At 44.8% G+C, this 20,601-nt stretch overlaps 3 protein-coding genes across 5 annotated transcripts in view; 1 reads left to right on the forward strand and 2 right to left on the reverse strand.

Moving 5' to 3' along the window:
• The window catches only part of usp6nl (USP6 N-terminal like), a 44,993-nt gene extending 33,094 nt beyond the window's left edge, over positions 1-11,899 (forward strand). For all 3 annotated transcript variants that reach the window (XM_076160023.1, XM_076160025.1, XM_076160024.1), the window contains 10 exons: positions 403-483; positions 1,324-1,431; positions 2,312-2,421; positions 3,496-3,544; positions 4,128-4,248; positions 4,350-4,444; positions 6,966-7,031; positions 7,293-7,392; positions 7,478-7,630; positions 9,018-11,899. In XM_076160023.1, the coding sequence (XP_076016138.1) occupies positions 403-483; positions 1,324-1,431; positions 2,312-2,421; positions 3,496-3,544; positions 4,128-4,248; positions 4,350-4,444; positions 6,966-7,031; positions 7,293-7,392; positions 7,478-7,630; positions 9,018-10,603 (2,469 nt within the window). In that variant the 3' untranslated portion in view covers positions 10,604-11,899. The remainder of the gene's footprint in view (positions 1-402; positions 484-1,323; positions 1,432-2,311; positions 2,422-3,495; positions 3,545-4,127; positions 4,249-4,349; positions 4,445-6,965; positions 7,032-7,292; positions 7,393-7,477; positions 7,631-9,017) is intronic.
• On the reverse strand, positions 11,238-14,939 carry echdc3 (enoyl CoA hydratase domain containing 3). Its single transcript, XM_076160026.1, has 6 exons — positions 14,738-14,939; positions 14,084-14,205; positions 13,868-13,965; positions 13,511-13,711; positions 12,597-12,775; positions 11,238-12,386 (listed from the first exon to the last, which is right to left on the reverse strand). The coding sequence occupies exons 1-6, from the start codon at positions 14,872-14,874 to the stop codon at positions 12,233-12,235; spliced, it is 891 nt and encodes a 296-aa protein (XP_076016141.1). The 5' UTR covers positions 14,875-14,939; the 3' UTR covers positions 11,238-12,232.
• A 290-nt stretch (positions 14,940-15,229) lies between these two features.
• Positions 15,230-19,009, reverse strand: kcnj8 (potassium inwardly rectifying channel subfamily J member 8). The gene is made up of 6 exons (XM_076160021.1): positions 18,493-19,009; positions 17,663-17,811; positions 17,397-17,557; positions 17,164-17,303; positions 16,745-16,961; positions 15,230-16,467 (listed from the first exon to the last, which is right to left on the reverse strand). Exons 1-6 carry the CDS (start codon positions 18,837-18,839, stop codon positions 16,222-16,224), a joined length of 1,260 nt encoding a protein of 419 aa, XP_076016136.1. The 5' UTR covers positions 18,840-19,009; the 3' UTR covers positions 15,230-16,221.
• Between the last annotated feature and the right edge of the window lie 1,592 nt (positions 19,010-20,601).

The following is a 20,601-nucleotide window of genomic DNA, read 5'->3' on the forward strand; positions in this document are numbered from 1 at the left end:
TTTGGATCCCACACTTAGTAAATGGGCTGCTCTATGTAAATGTAAATGCTGATCTCCTTCATGTTCTTTTGAAGTGCAAGTTGATCTCAAGACCCGAGATGAATTCAGTTTCAGCCCTCAGGTCGCCCCCTAGTGGATGTAGTGTGTAATACATGTTAAGCACTGCCTGCCAAATCAGAAGTGGTTCATACTTGCTGTAAAACACTCAAACACACCACCTGCCGTGTGGATCAAGTGCAGGAAGCTTAAGCGGGAGCATATTTACAGCCTCGCCTGAGCTTCAGTGTCAGCTCATCACTTTTAACTGCATTAATAGTGACACTAATCCTCACAGGAGCCGAACGCAGCCGGGGGAAAATCTGACAGGAAGTTATTAACGTGATGTTTGTGGTCTTCCCTCAGCAAAAACACACAGAGGTGGAGCGTACCAGCAAGTGGCTCAAGATGCTGAAGAGCTGGGACAAGTACAAGAACAGCGAGAAGGTGGATTGAATTCTGATTTAATGCTGTTTCTCTATCCTCTGTCACTCATTGTACATCCAACTGTCCATCACTGTCAGAAACTAACCACGTACTGTTACTTACAAACATACAGGCAGCTGAGTTTGGCAGTGTTAGGCCTGAGATCCAAACGTCAAATCACTGTCGTCAGACAGAAATCATTGAAATGCATTTAGTTTACAGAGAGATTTCCATAAAATGCGTGAAATTAGAAACAATAGGCAAATGCTATTAGAAGTAGCAGCAATAGGGACACAGCATCATTAACACACACACTCACATATACACACACACTCACTGACTCTCTCTCTTAGGCCTGATTAGTCTAACAGATGCTCTCATTACCTAATTACAAGGCTACAAACTCAGAGTCCCAAGTGTGGTGCCTGGAGGTGGATGGAGTGGATTTGTATGGAGCGCCGTTTAGGACAAAAACCATGTGACATTCACACAAGCACTACTGAGACCACACACACATACCTATGAATGCACGCACGTGCGCGCACACACACACAGAAAATTTCATTGAGTATGAGCTGACACCGTTATGGAGTACAGTAAAAACACTTTGATCATCCATCACTGGAATTGATTTAATAGTCCTCATTCATGCTCATTTGTTTACAGAGTGAGGAAGTGAATCAGTCTGTTACTTGATATTGAGAATAATTGTGTGTGTGTGTTTGTGAAAAGGGAAAATGTAACTCTTCAACATCCAGAAGATTGAGGTTGCTTCATGTGCTGATTGATCCTGTATGAGCCTGATGTGTTGTCAGAGGTGAGGGTGTCTGACGCTTGCTTCCTGCTGTGTCTTCCTTCTAGCTGGCGAGAAGGGTCTACAAGGGGATTCCCCTGAAGCTCCGAGGAGAGGTGTGGAGTCTGCTCCTGGACATTCCTAAGATTAAGGAGGAGAAGAAAGACTTTTATGAGGTACAGGAAAAGACCGCAGTGCAATTCAAACCTGCAGTGCTGCGTCCTTCATTATGGTATTAGGGAAGAAGCGAGCGGCTTGTTGAGTTGATCTCACAGAGCTTCAGTGTTATTGAGCTGTGAGTGTGAGTTTCCTTTATTTCCTCAGTGGCACAGATCTCATTAGAGTGTTGGGACTGTTGGGTCGATAGCGCTCCACCCTCAGCTGCAGTGGAGGTGTATTAATTATGAGCTGAGTGAAATGAAAAGAGCCAACAAGTGCAAAACACAAACTGCAGGAAGGAAATGATCAAAGTTTGTGATCCAGGCAGCCAATTAGTGATGCTTAGGGCGTGTAGAGAAAGATGTGTTAAGTTCTCAGTGGAAGTGATGTAGAATTTGCTAAGAGTAGAAAGAGTGAATGTGAGAGATGAAGGTTTGTTTGTTATTTGTTTGTTGGTTGAAAACTAATCTGGCTGTGTAGTTGTAAGTTCAGGTTCCATGGTTGTGTATTGGCTGCAGATGTGTGGCCTGTATGCCTCGTTGGAAAATAGGCAGCAATGTTCAACTGGCATTTGGAGTGTGTTGCTCTGATGAGGTTGCTCGAGTACAATAGCCGAACAGAAATTTGGGCTTCATTGAGGTCGGGAGGTCAGGATCTTAAGGTCTTGTTGGAGGGGGCAGGTTGGTCATGGTTCTGAAATCGTCCTTTACAGGATTTGTAAGAACTTTAGGTCACCGATGCTTTGATTTGTATAACCAATATCCCATACTTGTCTTATTATTGGGTTTTTTGTCTTAATTGTCAAGGTAAGAAGTGTTTCAAGCTTTAAATGGAGATTTAGTAGCTTTGGTTTCTGTCACGTGTTGTTATATTTTCTCCTGTGTGTGTTTTCCTCAGAAACTCAAAGCCAGAGCGAGAGGTGTTTCTCCGGACATCCGACAGATCGACTTGGATGTGAACCGGACCTACAGGGACCACATTATGTTCATGCACCGCTATGATGTCAAGTGGGTACAGTTCAAACAAACAGCTGCACACATACATGTTAGTTAGTGATGGTCATGAGTAAAGCCAAATGCATGGTGGTTTAACTCTTAACTAAGCCTGACCTGAATGGAGGAGAGGGGGTCTAGTAGTGGGAGTTTCTTAAGGAAGATAGTGTTGGTAGACAAGGAGTGATGTTAACTATTAAGTTCCTGTTGAAAGTGAAGGAAAAATGTTGTCTTGAGATTGGTCCACTATATATGAACAAGTCCAAAGTTGTTTGTTTGGTCAATTGAACCACAGGGAGGTTGCTATTGTCACAGCAGGGGCCTGTATTACAAAGTGCGATTAAGGTCTTAGTTATGTTGACTCTTGAAGTGTGATTTTTCGATGCCATGAAGCTGACCCACTTCTGATCTCACTCTGTCACTACGGTAACGTAAGGTTCCCAGCAATTGTAGACCAGAGACCTGAAATGTAAAGTACCGCCTCTTAATCAATCACCTTGTTTGTAAAATAGTGTCATCGTACTTGCAGGATCCCCTTGACATCTCTGTAGGGGGTTTCCGTGTATAAGTTGGTGAGAGGATATTAAGATAGCACTGAGGATACTCTTTTCTGCAGATTACCGGCAGAGGCACTCACCAGTTTGGTGATACCCACTAAGCCTGATTGTGGGTTTCCTCAAGCCAGCTTCCGCAAACAAAGCTGAAGTCTGTTGAGCTTCTTTTGTAGTCCAGGCCCCAGATGAGGTAGAAGTGTGGGTTTGAACAGGTGAAACACTTTAGCGGGCCATAACATCTGAAGTCATTGCATATATGGGTTCATGTATGTGAAATTTGAAATGAAATGAATGAAATATTTGTCTGGATGGAGAGTGTAACTGAGCTGTTGTAATTCCATCAGAATGTTTTGTCACTGGTGTTTCCATGGTCAGGGAAGCTGTTGGGAAAGACTAATTACAGATGTGTGTATTTTCCATGTTGTCCAATATGTTGTCAGTGATTGAATATGGATGTGCTGTTCTGAGAAGAAGTTCAAACAGTGACCGATGAAGATGCTGTTTGGGGTTTCATTGTGTGTGTTTGTGTTTTCAGGCAGCAAGCGCTGTTTCACGTCCTGACAGCGTACTCAATGTACAACACGGTGAGTCATTTCTCTATTTAATAAAGATTGCAGCATTGTGGAATAGGCACATCACACAGATGTGTTATTACAGCACTTAAACTGTGATACATGATTAATGAATGTACCTAATTACATTTATGTTATTATTAGTAATAATAAATGAGTAGTTAATTGCTTTTTTGCAAAGAAGAACTCAACATTTCTTCCATAAAACTGTGAAATTAAAAAATCAACTGTGTCAGATAAACCTCACGCCCCCATTCCTACCACTGTGGCAGTAGAAGTTCACAGGCAATCCTAGGAATGCTCTAAGGTTCTTTCTATCATCTGTAGTCATCGCAGTCGATCAATGAATGGCTCGCCATCCTTGGATTGGTGCGTGATAAAATCAAGTTGCTTCCAGAAAACCTGACCTGAATGACGCAATTACAATAATAATAATCAAAAACTGTACATGGCTTCTAATGCATCACATGCACCAAGGTCATCACCCCATTATGTTTAGTATTGACAAAGCTGTGGGAAATACGGTATTCCCATCCATTTTTGAATGTCATTGCCTCCTCATCCTCCATATGTGTGTCTGTGTATGTGTTTGCAGGAGGTAGGATATTGTCAGGGTATGAGTCAGATCACAGCCCTGCTGCTCATCTACATGAACGAAGAGGATGCTTTCTGGGCTCTGGTCAAACTTTTGTCTGGACACAAACATGCCATGCATGGTAAGACGCACACATACACAATGCAAGTGTGGTCAAGGCTGGTAAAGTCTAGTTTATAAGGTCACAGGAGAAAGTGTTGGTCTTCTGTCTCTGCCTTGCAGGATTTTTTGTCCCTGGCTTTCCAAAGCTGATGCGCTTCCAGGAGCATCATGATCGACTCCTGAAGAAGATGATGCCTAAACTCAAGCAGCACTTGGTAAGACTGTGTTGTGGTGTAGCTGGGAAAAGGGAAGCAACAGGAGATCAGGGGTAGGAAGGCTAAGAAAATGAGCACCCTTGAAGAACAGAGAAGCAGGACTAGTGTCCTTAAACTCTTAAGGAGATGGAAAATAATCTTAGGCAACTGGACTTGAATGTGTTTCACCTCTCATCCAAAAAGCTTCTTCAGTTCTGAAACATTTTATTCAATAAGAACTTTATTGATCAAATCTTATGTGAGGTTAGGGTAAATATGTGTGTACTGGAGAGAATTGAAGGATGTTTATATGACTTCTCTCAAAGTTATTGGAACCTTCCCATGGTGCAGGGGGGTCGCAAAATCTTTGGTTAATAAAAAAATTTTTTTCCTCACAAATTGAAATGTCTTTAGATAGACATTGACATGGATCCAACATGGGGCAAATGAGGAAATATTGACGAAATTCTGAAAAGTTGATCCCGCGGTCATCGTTTTTTCAAACTAGAGAAAAGTTGAAAAGCCCATATCTTGGACAAGGGAGGAGGGAGAGAGCTAACATTTCAGACACAGCATCGCTGCCACATCATCTAGATGTGGTTGAATTTGTCTTATTTGAGAGAGCGTATTTCTCTCTGTTGAATTGAATATATCTGTACATCTGACTGTGAAAGAGTCAGTGCCTCCCCAGCCAAGAACCTCACCGCGAACTTCACTGCACGTCACTGAATAGCTTAGAATTGAATGCACAATAACAGGGTAGCTATGTTTATACATGGCCTAGGCCCAGTTTGATATAAAATACAACAGAACAATATACACTGCTCAAAAAAATTAAAGGAACACTTTGAAAACACATCAGATTTCAATGTGAAAAAGAAATATGTTGGATATCTATACTGATATGGACAGTTTAATGTCTTAGGAACAAAAGGATGGCACATCTTTTGATGGAAATAAAAGTTTTCAGCCTACAGAAGGTTCAATATATAGACACCCCAAAAAGCAAAGGGAAAAAATGATGTGGCAGGTTAGTCCATTTTGCCAAAATTCAATTTCTGCAACTCAAAATGCTTCTCAATATCTTGTGTGGCCCCCACGTGCTTGTATGCATGCTTGACAACGTCGCGGCATGCTCCTAATGAGACGACGGATGGTGTCTTGTGGGATGTCCTCCCAGATCTGTCTAAGGGCATCAGTGAGCTCCTGTAAAGTCTGAGGAGCAACCTGACGACGTCTGATGGACCGAAACATTATGTCCCAGAGGTGTTCTATCGGGTTTAGGTCAGGTGATCGTGAGGGCCATTCGATTGTATCAATTCCTTCATCCTCCAGATACTGCCTGCACACACTTGCCACATGAGGCTGGGCATTGTCGTGCATCAGGAGGAACCCAGGACCTACAGCACCAGCGTAGGGTCTGACCATGGGTTCAAGGATTTTATCCCGATACCTAATGGCAGTAAGACTGCCGTTCTCTAGCCTGTAGAGGTCTGTGCGTCCCTCCATGGATATGCCTCCCCAGACCATCACTGACCCACCACCGAATCGGTCATGCTGAACGATGTTGCAGGCAGCATAGCGTTCTCCTTGGCTTCTCCAGACCCTTTCACGTCTATCACAGGTGCTCATGGTGAACCTGCTCTCATCTGTGAAAAGCACGGGGCGCCAGTGGCGGACATGCCAATTCTGGTGTTCTATGGCAAATGCCAATCGAGCTGGCGGTGCTGGGCAGTGAGCACAGGGCACATTACAGGACGTCGCGCCCTGAGGCCACCCTCATGAAGTCTGTTTCGAACTGTTTGGGCAGAAACATTCACACCAGTGGCCTGCTGCAGGTCATTCTGTAGGGCTTGGGCAGTGCTCAACCTGTTCCTCCTTGCACAAAGCAGCAGATATCGGTCCTGCTGATGGGTTGAGGACCGTCTACGGCCCTGTCCAGCTCTCCTAGAGTAACTGCCTGTCTCCTGGAATCCCCTTCATGTTCTGGAGATTGTGCTGGGAGACACATCAAATCTCCTTGCAACGGCACGCGTGGATGTGCCATCCTGGCGGAGTTGGACAATCTGTGCAACTTCTGTAGGGTTAAGAAATCGCCTCATGCTCCCAGTCGTGATAATGACTCTAGCTAAAGCCAACACTAGTGGAAAACCAGTTCAAAAAGATCAAGAGGGAGAAACTTGAAATGGCCTCCACATGCAAAACCAGTCCTGTTTTGGGGGTCGTCTCATTGTTGCCCCTCTAGTGCAACTGTTGATAATTCCATCAACACCAATGCAGCTGAAACTGATTAACAACCCCCTCTGCCACTTAACTGACCAAATCATTATCAGAAAAGTGCAATTGAATTCATGCCATACCCTGATAAAAAACTGTTCCTTTAATTTTTTTGAGCAGTAGTAAGGGGTCCCTGCTCCATCAGTCTGGGGGTCCTTGGCCTGTAAAACGTTGAAGACCCCTGCTCTAGAGCCACAGCTGCAGGACATTCACTCTCCTCATCCTAACACCAATATGCCTGATTATTTACATGTGTTTCCCACAGGACACACAAGAGGTGTTGACCAGCCTCTACACTATGAAGTGGTTCTTCCAGTGCTTCCTCGACAGGGTGAGTTCATCTCCTACCTCACTCACTTGCTACCAATTGCTCATCTAGCCCATGCTAGCCTCACCTGACTGCCATAGCAGTGCACCTCCATTTCACATTGCACCACAAATCATTTGCTTGCATTTCTCTTTTGCCTTTCACTTGTACAACTACATTGTCACATCCCATTCATTCACCATGTATGGCATTTTGTATTGGCCCAAGGTCCACAACAGCACTCTGATTCAAACAAACTGACAAACTCCTGTGGTTCTCATGCAGACTCCCTTCACCCTCACCCTGAGGATCTGGGACATCTACATCCTAGAGGGAGAACGAGTGCTGCCATCCATGTCCTACACTGTCCTCAAACTACACAAAAGTAAGACAGACCATTGTGTTGTCACCCATACAAACCTCTCACCTACATTCCACTCCTGTAATGTAATCCTATGTTCAACTTCCAGAGCACCTCATGAAGCTCTCCATGGAGGAGCTGGTCGAGTTTCTGCAAGTCACTCTGTCCAAAAACTTCTTCTTCGAGGACGACTTTGTGGTGGAGCAGCTGCAAAACTCCATGACGGAGCTCAGACGGGCCAAGCTGGAGCTGCCAGCAGCAGGTACTCAAACATATGCACACCAACTGAATGTCCCCTCATACTATAACCTTTTTCATACACACTAGAATTCTTTACATACAATTCAGCTACTTCTGATGACTTAGACCATCAACTATATCATTACAATTACTCAGCCGTTACAACAACAGCACTTCTACACTTTTACTACATCCAAATCCTATCCTATCCACACTACACATACAAAACACCCAATTACACACACACACACTCTTTAAAGAGTTGGACTACTGTTTCTAGTACATCACCAGCACCGTTACCTTCTTTACAACAGCAGGAACTGTTGACATGACACCCTGACTGTACCTAGCCTGCCTAACCTACTGCTCCTTCCTGCATAGTTCACAGTCTCAGCTCATGTTGCTAACCCTCCTTTCCTCTCTCTTGTCCTTTCTTCACTCCCTCTTCATTCAAATAATATTAGCCAACAACAACAGTGTGGCTGTGCACAGGGGCCACATTCCCTCCTACAACAGTAACCGGTGGGCTATCCTGACGGGTCTCCTTCTCTGTGTCCATCTGTCCTCTCAGTCCTGCTCAGTTTGTCTGTCTCCTGTCTTGTCCAACAGCACTGGATTTTGCCTTCTGACACACACACACACACACATTCCTACCATAGTCAAACTGGGATCTCACACTATTTTCACTGATGAAGCCTACAGTTACTTCAGTGCTAACGCCCAGTCACTCACAAACACACACAAGCGTCTGGTGTCACTTTAACCCAATCACCATGGACACAGAACAAAGGGCCAAGAATTTGCGTGGGGGGGGGACTACAAAAGACAAATCCAATGCCAATAAGTTAATTTCCTGTATCGCTCCCACAGCACTTCCTCTCTCTCCAGCTGCTGCCTCCTGCTCTGCTGTGTCAGAAGTTACATTTCTCTGTCTGCATACTGTGTTCCTCTCTACTTCACTTTGTGTATCAGAGTATTCACTTTAACCATCAATGTCACAACTTTTCACATGTACAAGTTGAACTTTATCACACATCATAATCCAAGTGGGCTCAGAAAACCTAATGCCAATCTTATTTCTGTGACCTTTCTAGTCCACATGCGGTGCTGCAGCTAAGTGCTCTTCAGTGAAACTCACAGGTCACTCGCTTCCTCATTGAGCCCTTTTACCAAACTGACATTTATGATCACACACCGTTTCTGTCCTTCACCTGTGGAGACGTGATTACATGTCGTTGTCATTATCAATGTAATTCTTTCTTTTTGACTCCCGATGGCAGTGTTGCATGACTACATGTCCCCTGTTGTGAATCCTCATCTGATGTGACCCGGCACCTCACACCATTCATCCTCTTGTTATCTTGACGTAGGGTGTGTAACCTGCTTCTTCTGATGTTCTCACCTTGCAGGTAAAGAGGACGAGTTTCCAAAGAAACCTCTCGGGCAGCTTCCCCCTGAACTGACAGCGTCAACTGTGGTGAACCACGTAGCCAACGGGCAGAGCCACGTCGAGCCAGCCGAGCCTCCCAGAGACTCGAGGCCTCTACCAGACCAGCAGCGGGAAAGCAGACCCCCCAGCCGGGCGCGCAGAGACTCTCTGGACAGGCCGCTACGCCAGCACAAGGCTGAGAGGAGGGAGGCTCACTCCAGGGGATCAGGAGAGATCCCCAATGAACCACAAAGGCCAATCGCTTCATCTACCACACCCGAGCGAGGGGTGACGCCGCCATCAGCACCGACACCTGTACCTCAGCCCACCCCGGCACGGAAGCCTCACAGCCACGCCACAGCTAACCACAACTCAAACGCTGCCTCCAGCTCTCGCAGAGACATCGGCCCACGTTGGGTCAAACCATCTGAGACAAAACTGGAAGCAGCCAAAGCAGCAGCAGCCCAGGAGATCCACTTGAACCGGGCAGGCTCCCCAGCCCCTTCCTGCGCAGATGACAACACGCCGACTACACGCCGCCCGCGCTCTAAAGGCTTTGTCCCTGGCTCAAACCGTGGCTCCAACGCCTCCCAGTACGACAACGTACCAGAACTACCCGAGCAGGATTTCGAAATAGTGGAGCTGGAGAGGCCTCCGTCCACAATGAGGAACCCTCGGAGTGAAACTCCCATCAATGCGTCGTCCCTCCACCAGGGCACCCCCAGCCACAGACCTGCCCTTACCGGGAGCGCCGTCTCAGTTGCGCCGGGACCTAGAATGGCAAATCACCCTCACCCCCCTCCGTTTTCTCACAACAGTCCAGCAGGCATCCAGACCAGCTACCCCACCAAAAAGTACCACACCCCTCCTCAGCAGCACTCCCCAGCCAAGCCCACCCTCCAACCGGCTTACGACATAAGCCTGGAGCACAGAGGCGACCAGAGACTTTACACCCCACCCTCCAGACTTCCCCCGTCCTCCAGCTTGGCTTACGGGGACAGAGCTTACGCCACTGCCCAGCGGCCGGCCCACGGCCGCTCCCCAGAGAAGGCTCTCATGAACAATTCCTATGCCACCTACCCCAAGCAGCCATCGTCCTCCACCGAAAACCTTCAAAACACCAGACCGCCCCAAGAGCACCTCCTGCAGCTGGACACCCCAGGGAGCTCCACCCCCATCTACCTGCGACAGCCCACCTGGCTCAACTCCACCACGCAGGTCTACGCTCCGGTGGACTACACATTTGAGGGTCCGAACCCACATTTCTCACCGGACAGGGGGTCGGGACATGTTGAAGATGGGCCCGTGTGGGCGCAGGAGGATGAGCTGCTCCCTCCCTGCTCTCCAGGCGGCGTCCCACGCTCGCCCAGCTTCCAAAGAGCCCAAATGTCTCCTGTTCAGGAGTTTGTCTTCCCCGACAACCCCGAAAACCTTCTTCACTACAGGTCACAGTTTCAGGAAAAGCAGCCTGTCACGAGGCAGCAGCAGCTACCCCAGCTGTTCGGAGGATCTCACTACAGGCACGCACAGGAGGCGTTCGCCATGCAGGAGTCCATGTTGTTGTAAGGGCCCCACTAAAAACACAGAGAAGATGGCAAGACACTGTAGTCACTGACACTGTGGCAGTAGACCTAGCTTTGTTGTTAGGAGCCGTGTTTTATTTGTGTGTGTGTACAGTACTGACCGTCTATGCTGCGGGACACGCAGGCCTCTGACGTTTGTACTGAGCAGTTTAAACAGAGAAGTGACTTCAGACTTATTTTATTTTTGATGTAAATCATTAACATGAGGTCACAGTATAAATCTTTTAAAGTCTGAAATGTACAGTCAGTGTTTAACTTTATTCGGTAGAGAGCAAAACTGATTTATTTTTCCATCTTTAAGTTCTTTGGAAGTTACTTCCACTTATTGACACTACACATGGATTGACTCTACATGCTTGTGAATGTTACCGCTCAAAGAGGAAGTCATAATAATGACACCAGAAATGGAGTAGTTTAGATTTTTATTTCTATTTTGAAGTATCACTGTAGAAACAAACAGGGGGTTTCTTTTATTCTCTAATCCTCTCAATGACATTATTGATATTGCTCAGTTTCAGTGATCACTGATGTGCAAGGCGCTTCACTTTCATACATGAATGAAGTACAGTACATTAGGTATTTACGCCTACTTGAGGCCAGTGTGCTTTTTGCTGACATTTTAACCCTAAATAGACTTGTGAGGGCTAAATCTCATTCTTGGTCCGATGGCTTAAAGTCACATTGGTAAGTTTTATACACATTGGTAAGTTTTATGCACATACAGCGGCAGCAGCAAGAAATGGATGCGAGAGTTGGATTTACTACTCAACAGCTGTCACATCACTTATTTAATGTTCAGCTACTGACACTTTCACTAGCATACGACTCATCTCACACACACACACACACAGCGTAAATGCTCAGATAAAGTCAGAGGAAATGGAAGGAGGATCTGCACTGGAATGGCTTCTGTTTCCACATTGTTAGTTACAACAGTTCAGCGACAGGTGGGCTTGAAAGTGAACGGCCACATTCCTGCAATAACCAACAAACTCAGAGCGACAGAATGATTTCATGAACAGTACGGTACTAACATTCCCTCACGACTATGTGATCACTTGGGCTGTGTCAAATGAAGGCCTTGGTCTCTGAGCATTTACAGTATTCACAAATGTGTCAGTCACATTCCATACGACTCCTCAGACTTTGGTTACTCCGACAGTATTGTGATACTGTTCAATTGCATTACATTCCTTAAGTTATCTATGTTTTTGTTAAACAACTAACTGCAGATCATTCTGATACTTTGCTTAATAAAATGATGTTGGGGGCAAAATCAGTTTGTGGATCAGTCTTTGAAGTTTCCAGATTGTGTTGTTTGGACGCCTCGCCTAAACAACTCTTACATCAAGACAACAGCAGCATCATGTGGCCACACAGCTAAACTACAGCATACAACACACTTGTGAAGGCACTTACTCATACTTCAGTATTATTAGGAAGAACTTAATGATTGAAACATACTACAAAGCATACAAAAAAGGACCAATAAGTACCAAAAAATTGTTTAATTTGAACTGCTTCCAGTGTGGTGATATTCCAAATGCAGAGAAAATAAACCCACACCTCACTTCTAACCTCTTAAGGATATTTGACATTTCTGCCATAATTGTCATTCGTGGGCTTTCTCTGCTTTGTGGCTCCACACTGGTTTGCGTTTCCCCACAAAGGCTCGAATGCCCTCCTGTCCATCAATCAGAGCAAGATTATCCACCATGACTCTGGAGGCGGTGACGTAGGCCGCGTCCCGGCCCTGAGCCATTTGCCTGCAGAGAAGAAGGAAAAGAGAACACCGCTACGTGAATAAATGTGTACACGTGATACATTTTACAACTGTGGAATCTGGGTTACAGTTTTCTTTCAAAAACATATCAATGCATTATTTAAAATGTATGGTATATTTAGATTTTTTTTATTCATGCCCTTTTCCATATATAAGAGCTGTATCTCTACACAGTGACTGAGAAGGGACCCACCTGTAGAACGTGGCTTTCCCCAGAGCCACCACAGGCCGACTGGACTCACACACCCGCCGGGCGATGGCCAGCGTCTCTTCCTCCACTCGCTCCTCGGGCACCACCTTGCTGATCAGACCGTGCAGCAATGCATCCTGGGCTGAGATGGGTGTTCCTGTAAACAGCATCTCCATGGCAACCTGTGGCAGCATAAAGATGGGACTTCAATTAGGCTTATCTGTGTCGTTAAACTACACAGTGAATGAAGTCCTTACACATCTATTAGATTGTGTAAGACTACTTCTTAAGTCTTTTGTGTCTCTGATAATTACATATGAGAATGGATCAAAATAAATAATCTCACACAAAACCCACTTGTGAAGTTTTAATGGTTTTCTCAATCACTTTGTAGACCGGTGTTTAGTCTCTAATAACTAATTTCACCTCATTAAGACATCTCTAGCATTGTGTTGCAGTAAGCTATATCGCCAAATGTCCACTAGGAGGCAGTGTCGTGCAACTTCGCAGACCTCTAAGCTTCATAGATGTAACACTTCTAACACATAACTTTATACATTCTGACTTATTAACTCATGTACTTGATTGACAAAATAGATTCACATTACGTCCACGACATTATATATCTAGAATATATCAGTTTGAAATTCATTAACAGGAAGAAACTGATGCTCACTGATAAACACTTTTCTTTCTAAGATTTATTGATGCCGTCTGAGAAATGTTATTGCTGTTTGACTTGAGTAATTTCTTATTTAGTTAAGAGAATAACATTTTTATTTGTAACTTTATATCTGGCAAGGTTTACACACATACTCCAATACACCTTTATTTTGCATTAAAATGTATCTACTCTACCTGCACCTTGGAATGACACATTGTCATTTTATTGACCAATGAGGCATCTCCATGGTTACCTTTCTTGGCACAGCCCTGCCGATGGCCACCGCTGGCGTGGAGCAGAACAAACCCACGTTGACTCCCGGAGTGGCGAAGGTGGACTTCTCTGTTGCTACGGCAATGTCGCAGCTGGCAACGAGCTGGCATCCTGCTGCCGTGGCAATGCCGTTCACCATGGCAATGACTGGTACAGGTATGTCTTGGATCAGGGTCATTACCTGAAACAAAAGAGCAGTTGCTTTGAGTGTGCGGCTTTCAGGAATCCATCGATCGGGGCTCAGACATTTCCTCAAGCTTAAAGCAAACAATGATGTCACAACTTAAACAGAGCATTTCATCATTTTAACGTAAACACAGCAGGAAGAAGCTCAAACCTCTGAACAGGTCTGAAACACGTGTGTATGATGTTCTCGACCATGTGCTGACGTCAGTTCCTTCAAGTCATGACCCGAGGAAAACACTGGACCTTTAGCTGAAACACATACACACACATTACAACGTAAAAGAGCATCACCCTCTTTATATGCACACGCATGTGCACACACACACTCACATGGTACACGTGTGTGTTGTCTGTGTGTTATTTGTACCTGATATGATGATGACTCTGAGGTCGTCGCTGTCCACGTCAGTGACAATGTTCTCTCTGAGGGACTCCAACATGGACAACGACAAAGCATTCCTCTTTTTGGGATTGTTCAATATGATCCTCCTAAAACACACACACACACACTTAAACATTCTTTACTTTACTCCAACTCTATTGAAAGCACTTCAACAAATCTAGTGTCAAACTAGAAATACAATGTGTCAAACAATACAATACAATACAAGCCACAAGGTTCCCAACTGTGCAATAGGAACCCCATGTTGACAGTACTGTGTAAATAAAGTCTCATTGATCTACACACACACACTCTTTAGATCCTGTGTGTTCAGTTCTGAGTCTATGTAAAGTGACAACATATTCCATACTTTTCTGTTCATGAAAGGTTCAGAAGAGGGAGAGGAGTTCATTAAACGTTTACAACCTAAAAAATAAATTTCTTTTAAAGCTGTGTAATTGTAACTGTATTATTACACCAAACACACTTGTTGCCATGCCAGAGCGCGTTAGGTTCAGCTCCTTTTTGCACTTCCTCCAGCAGCCTCTAGAGGCGCTGACCGGCAGTTTGTGGAGTTCAGCTAATTGGGTAGTTCAGCTAGCAGCATCGCGCTACGACACTCAAACAAAGTGACGTTACCGGATTCCGTCGTTTTGTGTTCTAACTGTCAGCGGCTGCGGTTGACTCTGACAGAAACGTTTTCCGGTGAGCAGCAGCGTTGTTGTCCTGCGGAGCCATAACGCGCTTAAACTTCTGCCCAGTGAACTGACAGCCATGTTTGTTTTGTAGCTTCTATTCACCTTCTTCTGTTCGGGACGCAGACGAGTCTGGCTGTAACGTCATTACGTAGTTGGACGTGCGCGTAAAGCACGTCACGTCCCGTCAAGATTGGCAGGAAAAATATGAAATACATTTGAAACATGAAAAATACTATTGTAACCGTAAAGCAAATAAAATAAAGCGGAAATTAAAAAGCATTAAAGAGAAGACGATATTATAATAATATAATCAATACATACATACAATTCCATTTTTGGAAATATCAGCCACATACTTCGATTTGTTTTCTCATTGTCTTTATGGTTAAAGCATAAAAACAGCGTGTATACACTGAGCTGCTTAGAACTTAAATTGTAAAGCGGTGTGTCATTGACTGCCAAAAGAATGAAGCACTTTCTGATCAAGTGATTTCTTTAATCTCATACAACAAAAAAGGCTAAACATAACACAAGTGGAAAAACACATCGGTATTTATTCATAATTCATGACGACTTCAAGTTAAATTGTGACTTAATGACATCTGGCATACACGTCCCCATTTCTTGTGTTTGTTTACAATAATGAAACTTCCTAATTCAGTGATGTTGAAATCTGACATACATTCCATTCCCTCTGACCACCAGTAGTGCAAACAGTGCAGGTGAAACAGTGGCTTCATCTCTGGGCACAGAGAATCCTCTTCCACACCCAAACACACCGGAGCTACAGTAACTTTGTATGTTTACAACCCCATACCTGGAAAACTAGACGAGACTGAATTTCTTCCCAACGTCAATAATGCTTTTGGTTTAGGAGCATTTGCATGGAAGGCAAGCAAGGGCATGCAATATCACAAGAAAACAAAAGTTGAGGACTTGGTTGGCTCAAGAAAATTAAAGAACTGAAAGAATCTGCGAAAAAAGATGTAACACACCAAACTTACAATTTATGATTTGTCATATTCTCTATATTTACTTGGAAATAACAACAACATTATCTCATTATAATCTTCAGAAAAAAGAATAATTGCCTCATTATCTTGAGACATATTTATTTCTAAATTATAATGTTGCACGCCCTTCTTGCCTTCTGTGGACTTGACCTCCGTTATATGTTGCATTTACTGTTAAAAAGGGGTAAGTTAAGGTGAGAGACACTAACCACACTAAACCATTAATTACTCTGCGCACATTAATGTCGCCACTGCTGGAGTAACATTAGCCATGACAGTGATGTGAGATAAGTCGAGACACAGCAGAGAACGCAAACCCCATCAGTCCAAGGTTGGCAGGTGACGCGCCAAAGCCCACTATCCTCCTTCCCACCAGGAGGATTAGGGCGGCCGACAGGAGACAGGCCTCATGTCAGGTGACTGAGTCTGCAGGGGTGAAGAACTGGACTTTGCCGGAGGCCAGGCCAGAGTTGTTCCTCCGCATCCCTCCGCTGTTTGCTTTCCGCATGGAGTTGTTGCGGCGCATGGAGTTGCTGCGCCGCATGGAGTTGCGTTTCCGCAGAGAGTTCTGGTGGGACAGCTCGCTCTTCTGCAGGGTCTGGATCAGGATGGACGGCTTCTCGTCCAACTCTTTGGCACTGCAGTGAGGAGTCGTCACCTATAAATGAAAACACGGAAGGTGAAATGTGTCAGATTTCTCTGTTCTATATCTAAATGTGACCTCAAGATAAACCCCCAAAACAACTACAATGTATACAGCAAGAGTCAGAATACAGCATTTTTACAATCAAATACATCACAACCGCCATCAAAGATGTCGTATAACTCAGTAAACAACATAACAGAACCAAAGATAAAACATTAAAAATTCTACTATGTGACACAATAAAACGAAAGTTAATAAACGAAGCAGTGCATGATGGTCCGTCTCTTACCTTGCACGTGTTGCCAAATTTGGAATAATCCACAGAGTACACACCCTCCTCCTCCGTTACTATGGGAACGAAGCGGTGACCCCACTGTATTTCTTCGGAGATGTAGGAGGTCCGGGCCTGCGTGGTGATGCCGGTCGTCTCCACCACGCCTTCCAAGATCACGATGACCTCTAGGTCGCTGCACTGCAGCTCCATGGCCGACAGGTCGTACAGAGGACTGCAGGGACACGTCGCGTCTTAGTGATGCTCATGTTACATTTTACATACGTTCAACTACCATTTTATTGCCCTTGACAGGGATCTGGGTGGTAGTCAAATTCAGTTTATTCATTTATTTTTCAAGACAACCAACCAGTTTGCCTTTTCCTTACTTCCTTAAATATTTCCTTAAGGTGGTAATTTAAGTGTTTCCTTGTTACCTGATCTTGTCAATGGTGTGGCAGATGATGAGCGGGGCGAGGAGGAACAGGTTGTTACTGGACACAGCGCTCTCTATCTGCACGTCAATCTGATGGATGGGGATCACCTCCCCCTCTGGTGTGGTGGTTTTCCTTACCACCTACACACACACACACACAGACATACACATCCTGTTGCTCCTGATGCTTCATGTGACTGTGTTACTTGACAAGAGTTCAGAACAGAATCCCACCTGCAGCCTGACGGTGGCGCCGATGATCATGCTCTTCCTGAGATCTCCGATACGGATCATGAAGCACAGGCGGTTGTTCCTGACGGCGATGACAGCGTGGCGGCTGAAAATCAGCGTCTCAGCTCGGCGGTTTGACTGAGCTGTCTTCATAAAGATGCACCCTGTGGACACGAGCACCCATCAATCAGCCAATAAATCAATACACCCAAACTATGCAGTCAAGCTGATTCTAGTTTAGTTTAGTTCAGTCTCAGCTGGACTCCCACCCAGCATGACAGCATTGATGATGAGTCCCACGATGTTCTGCAGTATGAGGACCGTGATGGCAGTGGGACACTGTTCTGTGATCATTCGCCCGCCGAAACCAATGGTCACCTGAACCTCGATGGAGAACAGGAATGCTGAGGTGAAAGACCTGCAGGCAGCAAGGAAGGATTTAGACAGATGTTCACTCATGTAAGACATTCAACAGTGATGGGAGGAGAGGAAAGGTGAGAGGGAGGAGGATAAGATCCTGGAGTTAAGGATTGTGCACAAAATACTTTTCCTTCAAGTTTGAAAGTAAGGAAGCCAGTCAGGAGGAGGAGGGGGAAGAAAGGAAGGGGGAGAGGAAGGAAGGAAGGAAGGATAGAGGCGATAGACGAATGAGGAGGCAGGAAAGAAAAGAATCAGACAGTAGAGGAAAGAGGGAAAAGGAAGGAGAAAATGAGTGAAGGAGAGAGGGGGAGGAGGAAAGTAGAGGGAGGAAGAAAGGGAGGGAGGGTTGCAGCTGTGTAGGAGGAGGGAGCGGAGAAATGGAGAGGTGCCAACATTTCTCCAAGTCTCTTGCATTTCTGTCCTTCATTTTCCCAGAAAGGAGGTCAGATGTTCATGACCTCCTCTCTTCTCTTCTCTTTTTGCGTGTGGAGAAGGAAGAGGAAGATGGATAGCAAGAAAATAGGAGATGAGTAAAAAAAAAAATTTAAAACTGATTTGAGTTATCTCCAATAAAAGTCCCAAAAGACTCTTGACACCTTTTTGAATGACGTTGCACACTCACACAACAGGTACAATCGATACATCGAACAACTTTTCCAATAATCGGTATCTGACTTACTTGACATGCGTGACGCAGGAAGTCCCGTTCTGTTCCATCCTGCCCAGGTCTCCGTGCGCAAAGGCCACCAGCCACCAGCTCATGGCGAACAGCAGCCAGCTGCTGACGAAGGTGGTGGTGAAAATGACGAGCGTGAAGCGCCACTTGAGGTCCACCAGCGTGGTGAAGACGTCCTGCAGGAAGCGGCCCTGCTCGCGGATGTTCTTGTGCGCCAGGTTGCAGGAGCCGTTCTTGGCGATGAAGCGCGCTTTGTTCACCCGGTCTCTGAACACCGGTTTGCGGGGCATGCGGGAGACGAGCCCCGGCAGACCGAACTCCTCCGGGATGATGCTCTTCCTGGCCAACATCTTCAGCTGTTTGAACGCGATATAGTCTGATAGTCGGGAGGTGTTCAGGCGTCCGTCGGTGCGTAATTACGCATGTTTCCACCCGTGCGTCCTGTTTGCGCACTGCGGGTGTTTTGGAGACGTTTTGGAGAGATGTGACCGCCGTGCACCGCCTCTGCTGAGCTCCTCACTGCTCTGAGATGGTCTCCAGCCTCCTGTTGACGTAGTCCAACTTCCCAAACCCGCTCTGTGCTACTTCAAGGGCAGTCGGAAAGAGGAAACACTTTACTTCAAACCATTTAAAACTCGTATTAACCTGCACATTGCCGACAACTTTTAATATGAATTGAATCTTGTTTTGATCACAACGTTACGGCGCCTAATCTAATATTAACCCTCATCTACTCACATGTTATCTTAATATAAGCATGAAAAGTGAAAGCCCATCTACACTTCTACTGAAAGCATTCTAATAACGGTCTGTACATGTAAATGGTGTATAATTCATCATTTTGTATGGGAGAGAACCATTCACAGTGACGACAAGCTCAGTAAGTCAAATTCCAAAGATTAAACATCGATTTTTATGCGTTTATGTGCAAAATCACTCTTAATCAACTCTTACGACGAAAGTTATACTCCACTTAAGTACGAATTATCACAAGCCATACTTTAGTACAGTGAAGTTGAAGTATTGTTTTAGTAGTATTGTTACTCTCCACCACTGTGTATTGATGAACTCTAAGTGTTTTTATCAGTTTAGGTTTAACCCTTTCATCCCTCCATCATCTCATCTCTAAATTTTCCTCCTCTTTTCCATTTTGCACATACTGCTTTCACCTCTCCTCTCTCCATCATCATCATCTTTCATTCGCTTCATCCTAAACATCTCTCCTACGGTGAACTGCAGTTGAACCGATGAAGCCGATGTATACTTAGTGTCCTGAAGTGGCGTCTTAACCAGCAGGTGGCGCCATTACACAACATTGAGTGCATCAGCGTGCATGCGACTGAAAGAAAACTAAACTTTCACTCAAAAACCGTTTAATTATCATTTCAAGGGTAAAAAATGTAGGCACACATAATAAATGCTTTGCTATGCTTCTTTAAAAACTTCTTGGATATACAGATACATACATAATGTACACGTGACAAAAGTACATTTAGAATACAAAAAAATTAATTTAAATGAAACGGTATTTTGTAATTATTCTTTCATTCTCACAGTGTGAGTAAAGACAATTTCCTGTAGATTTTGAAATCTGTGCATAGTTTGTAGAACAGTTTGAAATAAAATGCAAACTTTCCATCTTTCTCCTCCTCTCTCTGCAACAAAGACAAATATGGCCAGAAGTGTGGAAAGTGTGGAAAGTGTGGAATTTAAAAGGCAAGGGTCTGCGAATTCACACACACACAGTTAACTAAACACTGGATTTACAAAATGTACCCATGCCAAGTTACAACAGACAGTGAGTTAAAAGAGGATCAGAGAACAGGAAGCTCAGCAAGTCATTAACAGAGCAGAGAAGATGGAGAAGGACAAGTCCAAGCGAGTGCAGATGCCAGAGAGAGAGAGAGAGAGATGGATTGTGGAGAAAACAGACGAATGAAAGAAAGACTCATGGAGTGATGTTTGGCACAAATGCAGCTTTTGGATTCAAACATCAAAGAGGAACAACAGTCTGTAGTACGAATCTGCTGCCGTGCATGTGACGAACAAGAATAGTGAAGAGCTCATTTGCAAAATGACTGATTTATATCCTGCTTTCCAGCTCGGCTCAAT

Source organism: Genypterus blacodes, unplaced genomic scaffold (genome assembly GCF_046128005.1).
Source record: "Genypterus blacodes isolate CSIRO-AG114 ecotype Tasmania unplaced genomic scaffold, CSIRO-AGI_Gbla_v1 ptg000103l_1, whole genome shotgun sequence".
Taxonomy (NCBI): domain Eukaryota; kingdom Metazoa; phylum Chordata; class Actinopteri; order Ophidiiformes; family Ophidiidae; genus Genypterus; species Genypterus blacodes.

Bases quoted from the DNA above. Each gene is read 5' to 3' on its own strand.
- echdc3 (XM_076160026.1), bottom strand. From the start codon at position 14,874: ATGGCTGTCAGTTCACTGGGCAGAAGTTTAAGCGCGTTATGGCTCCGC. The intron at 13,712-13,867 runs GTTTGAGCTTCT...CTTTTGTTTCAG, and splicing joins TGTTTCAGACCTGTTCAGAG to GTAATGACCCTGATCCAAGA. The intron at 12,776-13,510 runs GTAACCATGGAG...ATGCTGCCACAG, and splicing joins GCAGGGCTGTGCCAAGAAAG to GTTGCCATGGAGATGCTGTT.
- kcnj8 (XM_076160021.1), bottom strand. From the start codon at position 18,839: ATGTTGGCCAGGAAGAGCATCATCCCGGAGGAGTTCGGTCTGCCGGGG. The intron at 17,812-18,492 runs GTAAGTCAGATA...TGCTGCCTGCAG, and splicing joins TCCTGCGTCACGCATGTCAA to GTCTTTCACCTCAGCATTCC. The intron at 16,468-16,744 runs GTAAGAGACGGA...TTTCATTTATAG, and splicing joins AATTTGGCAACACGTGCAAG to GTGACGACTCCTCACTGCAG.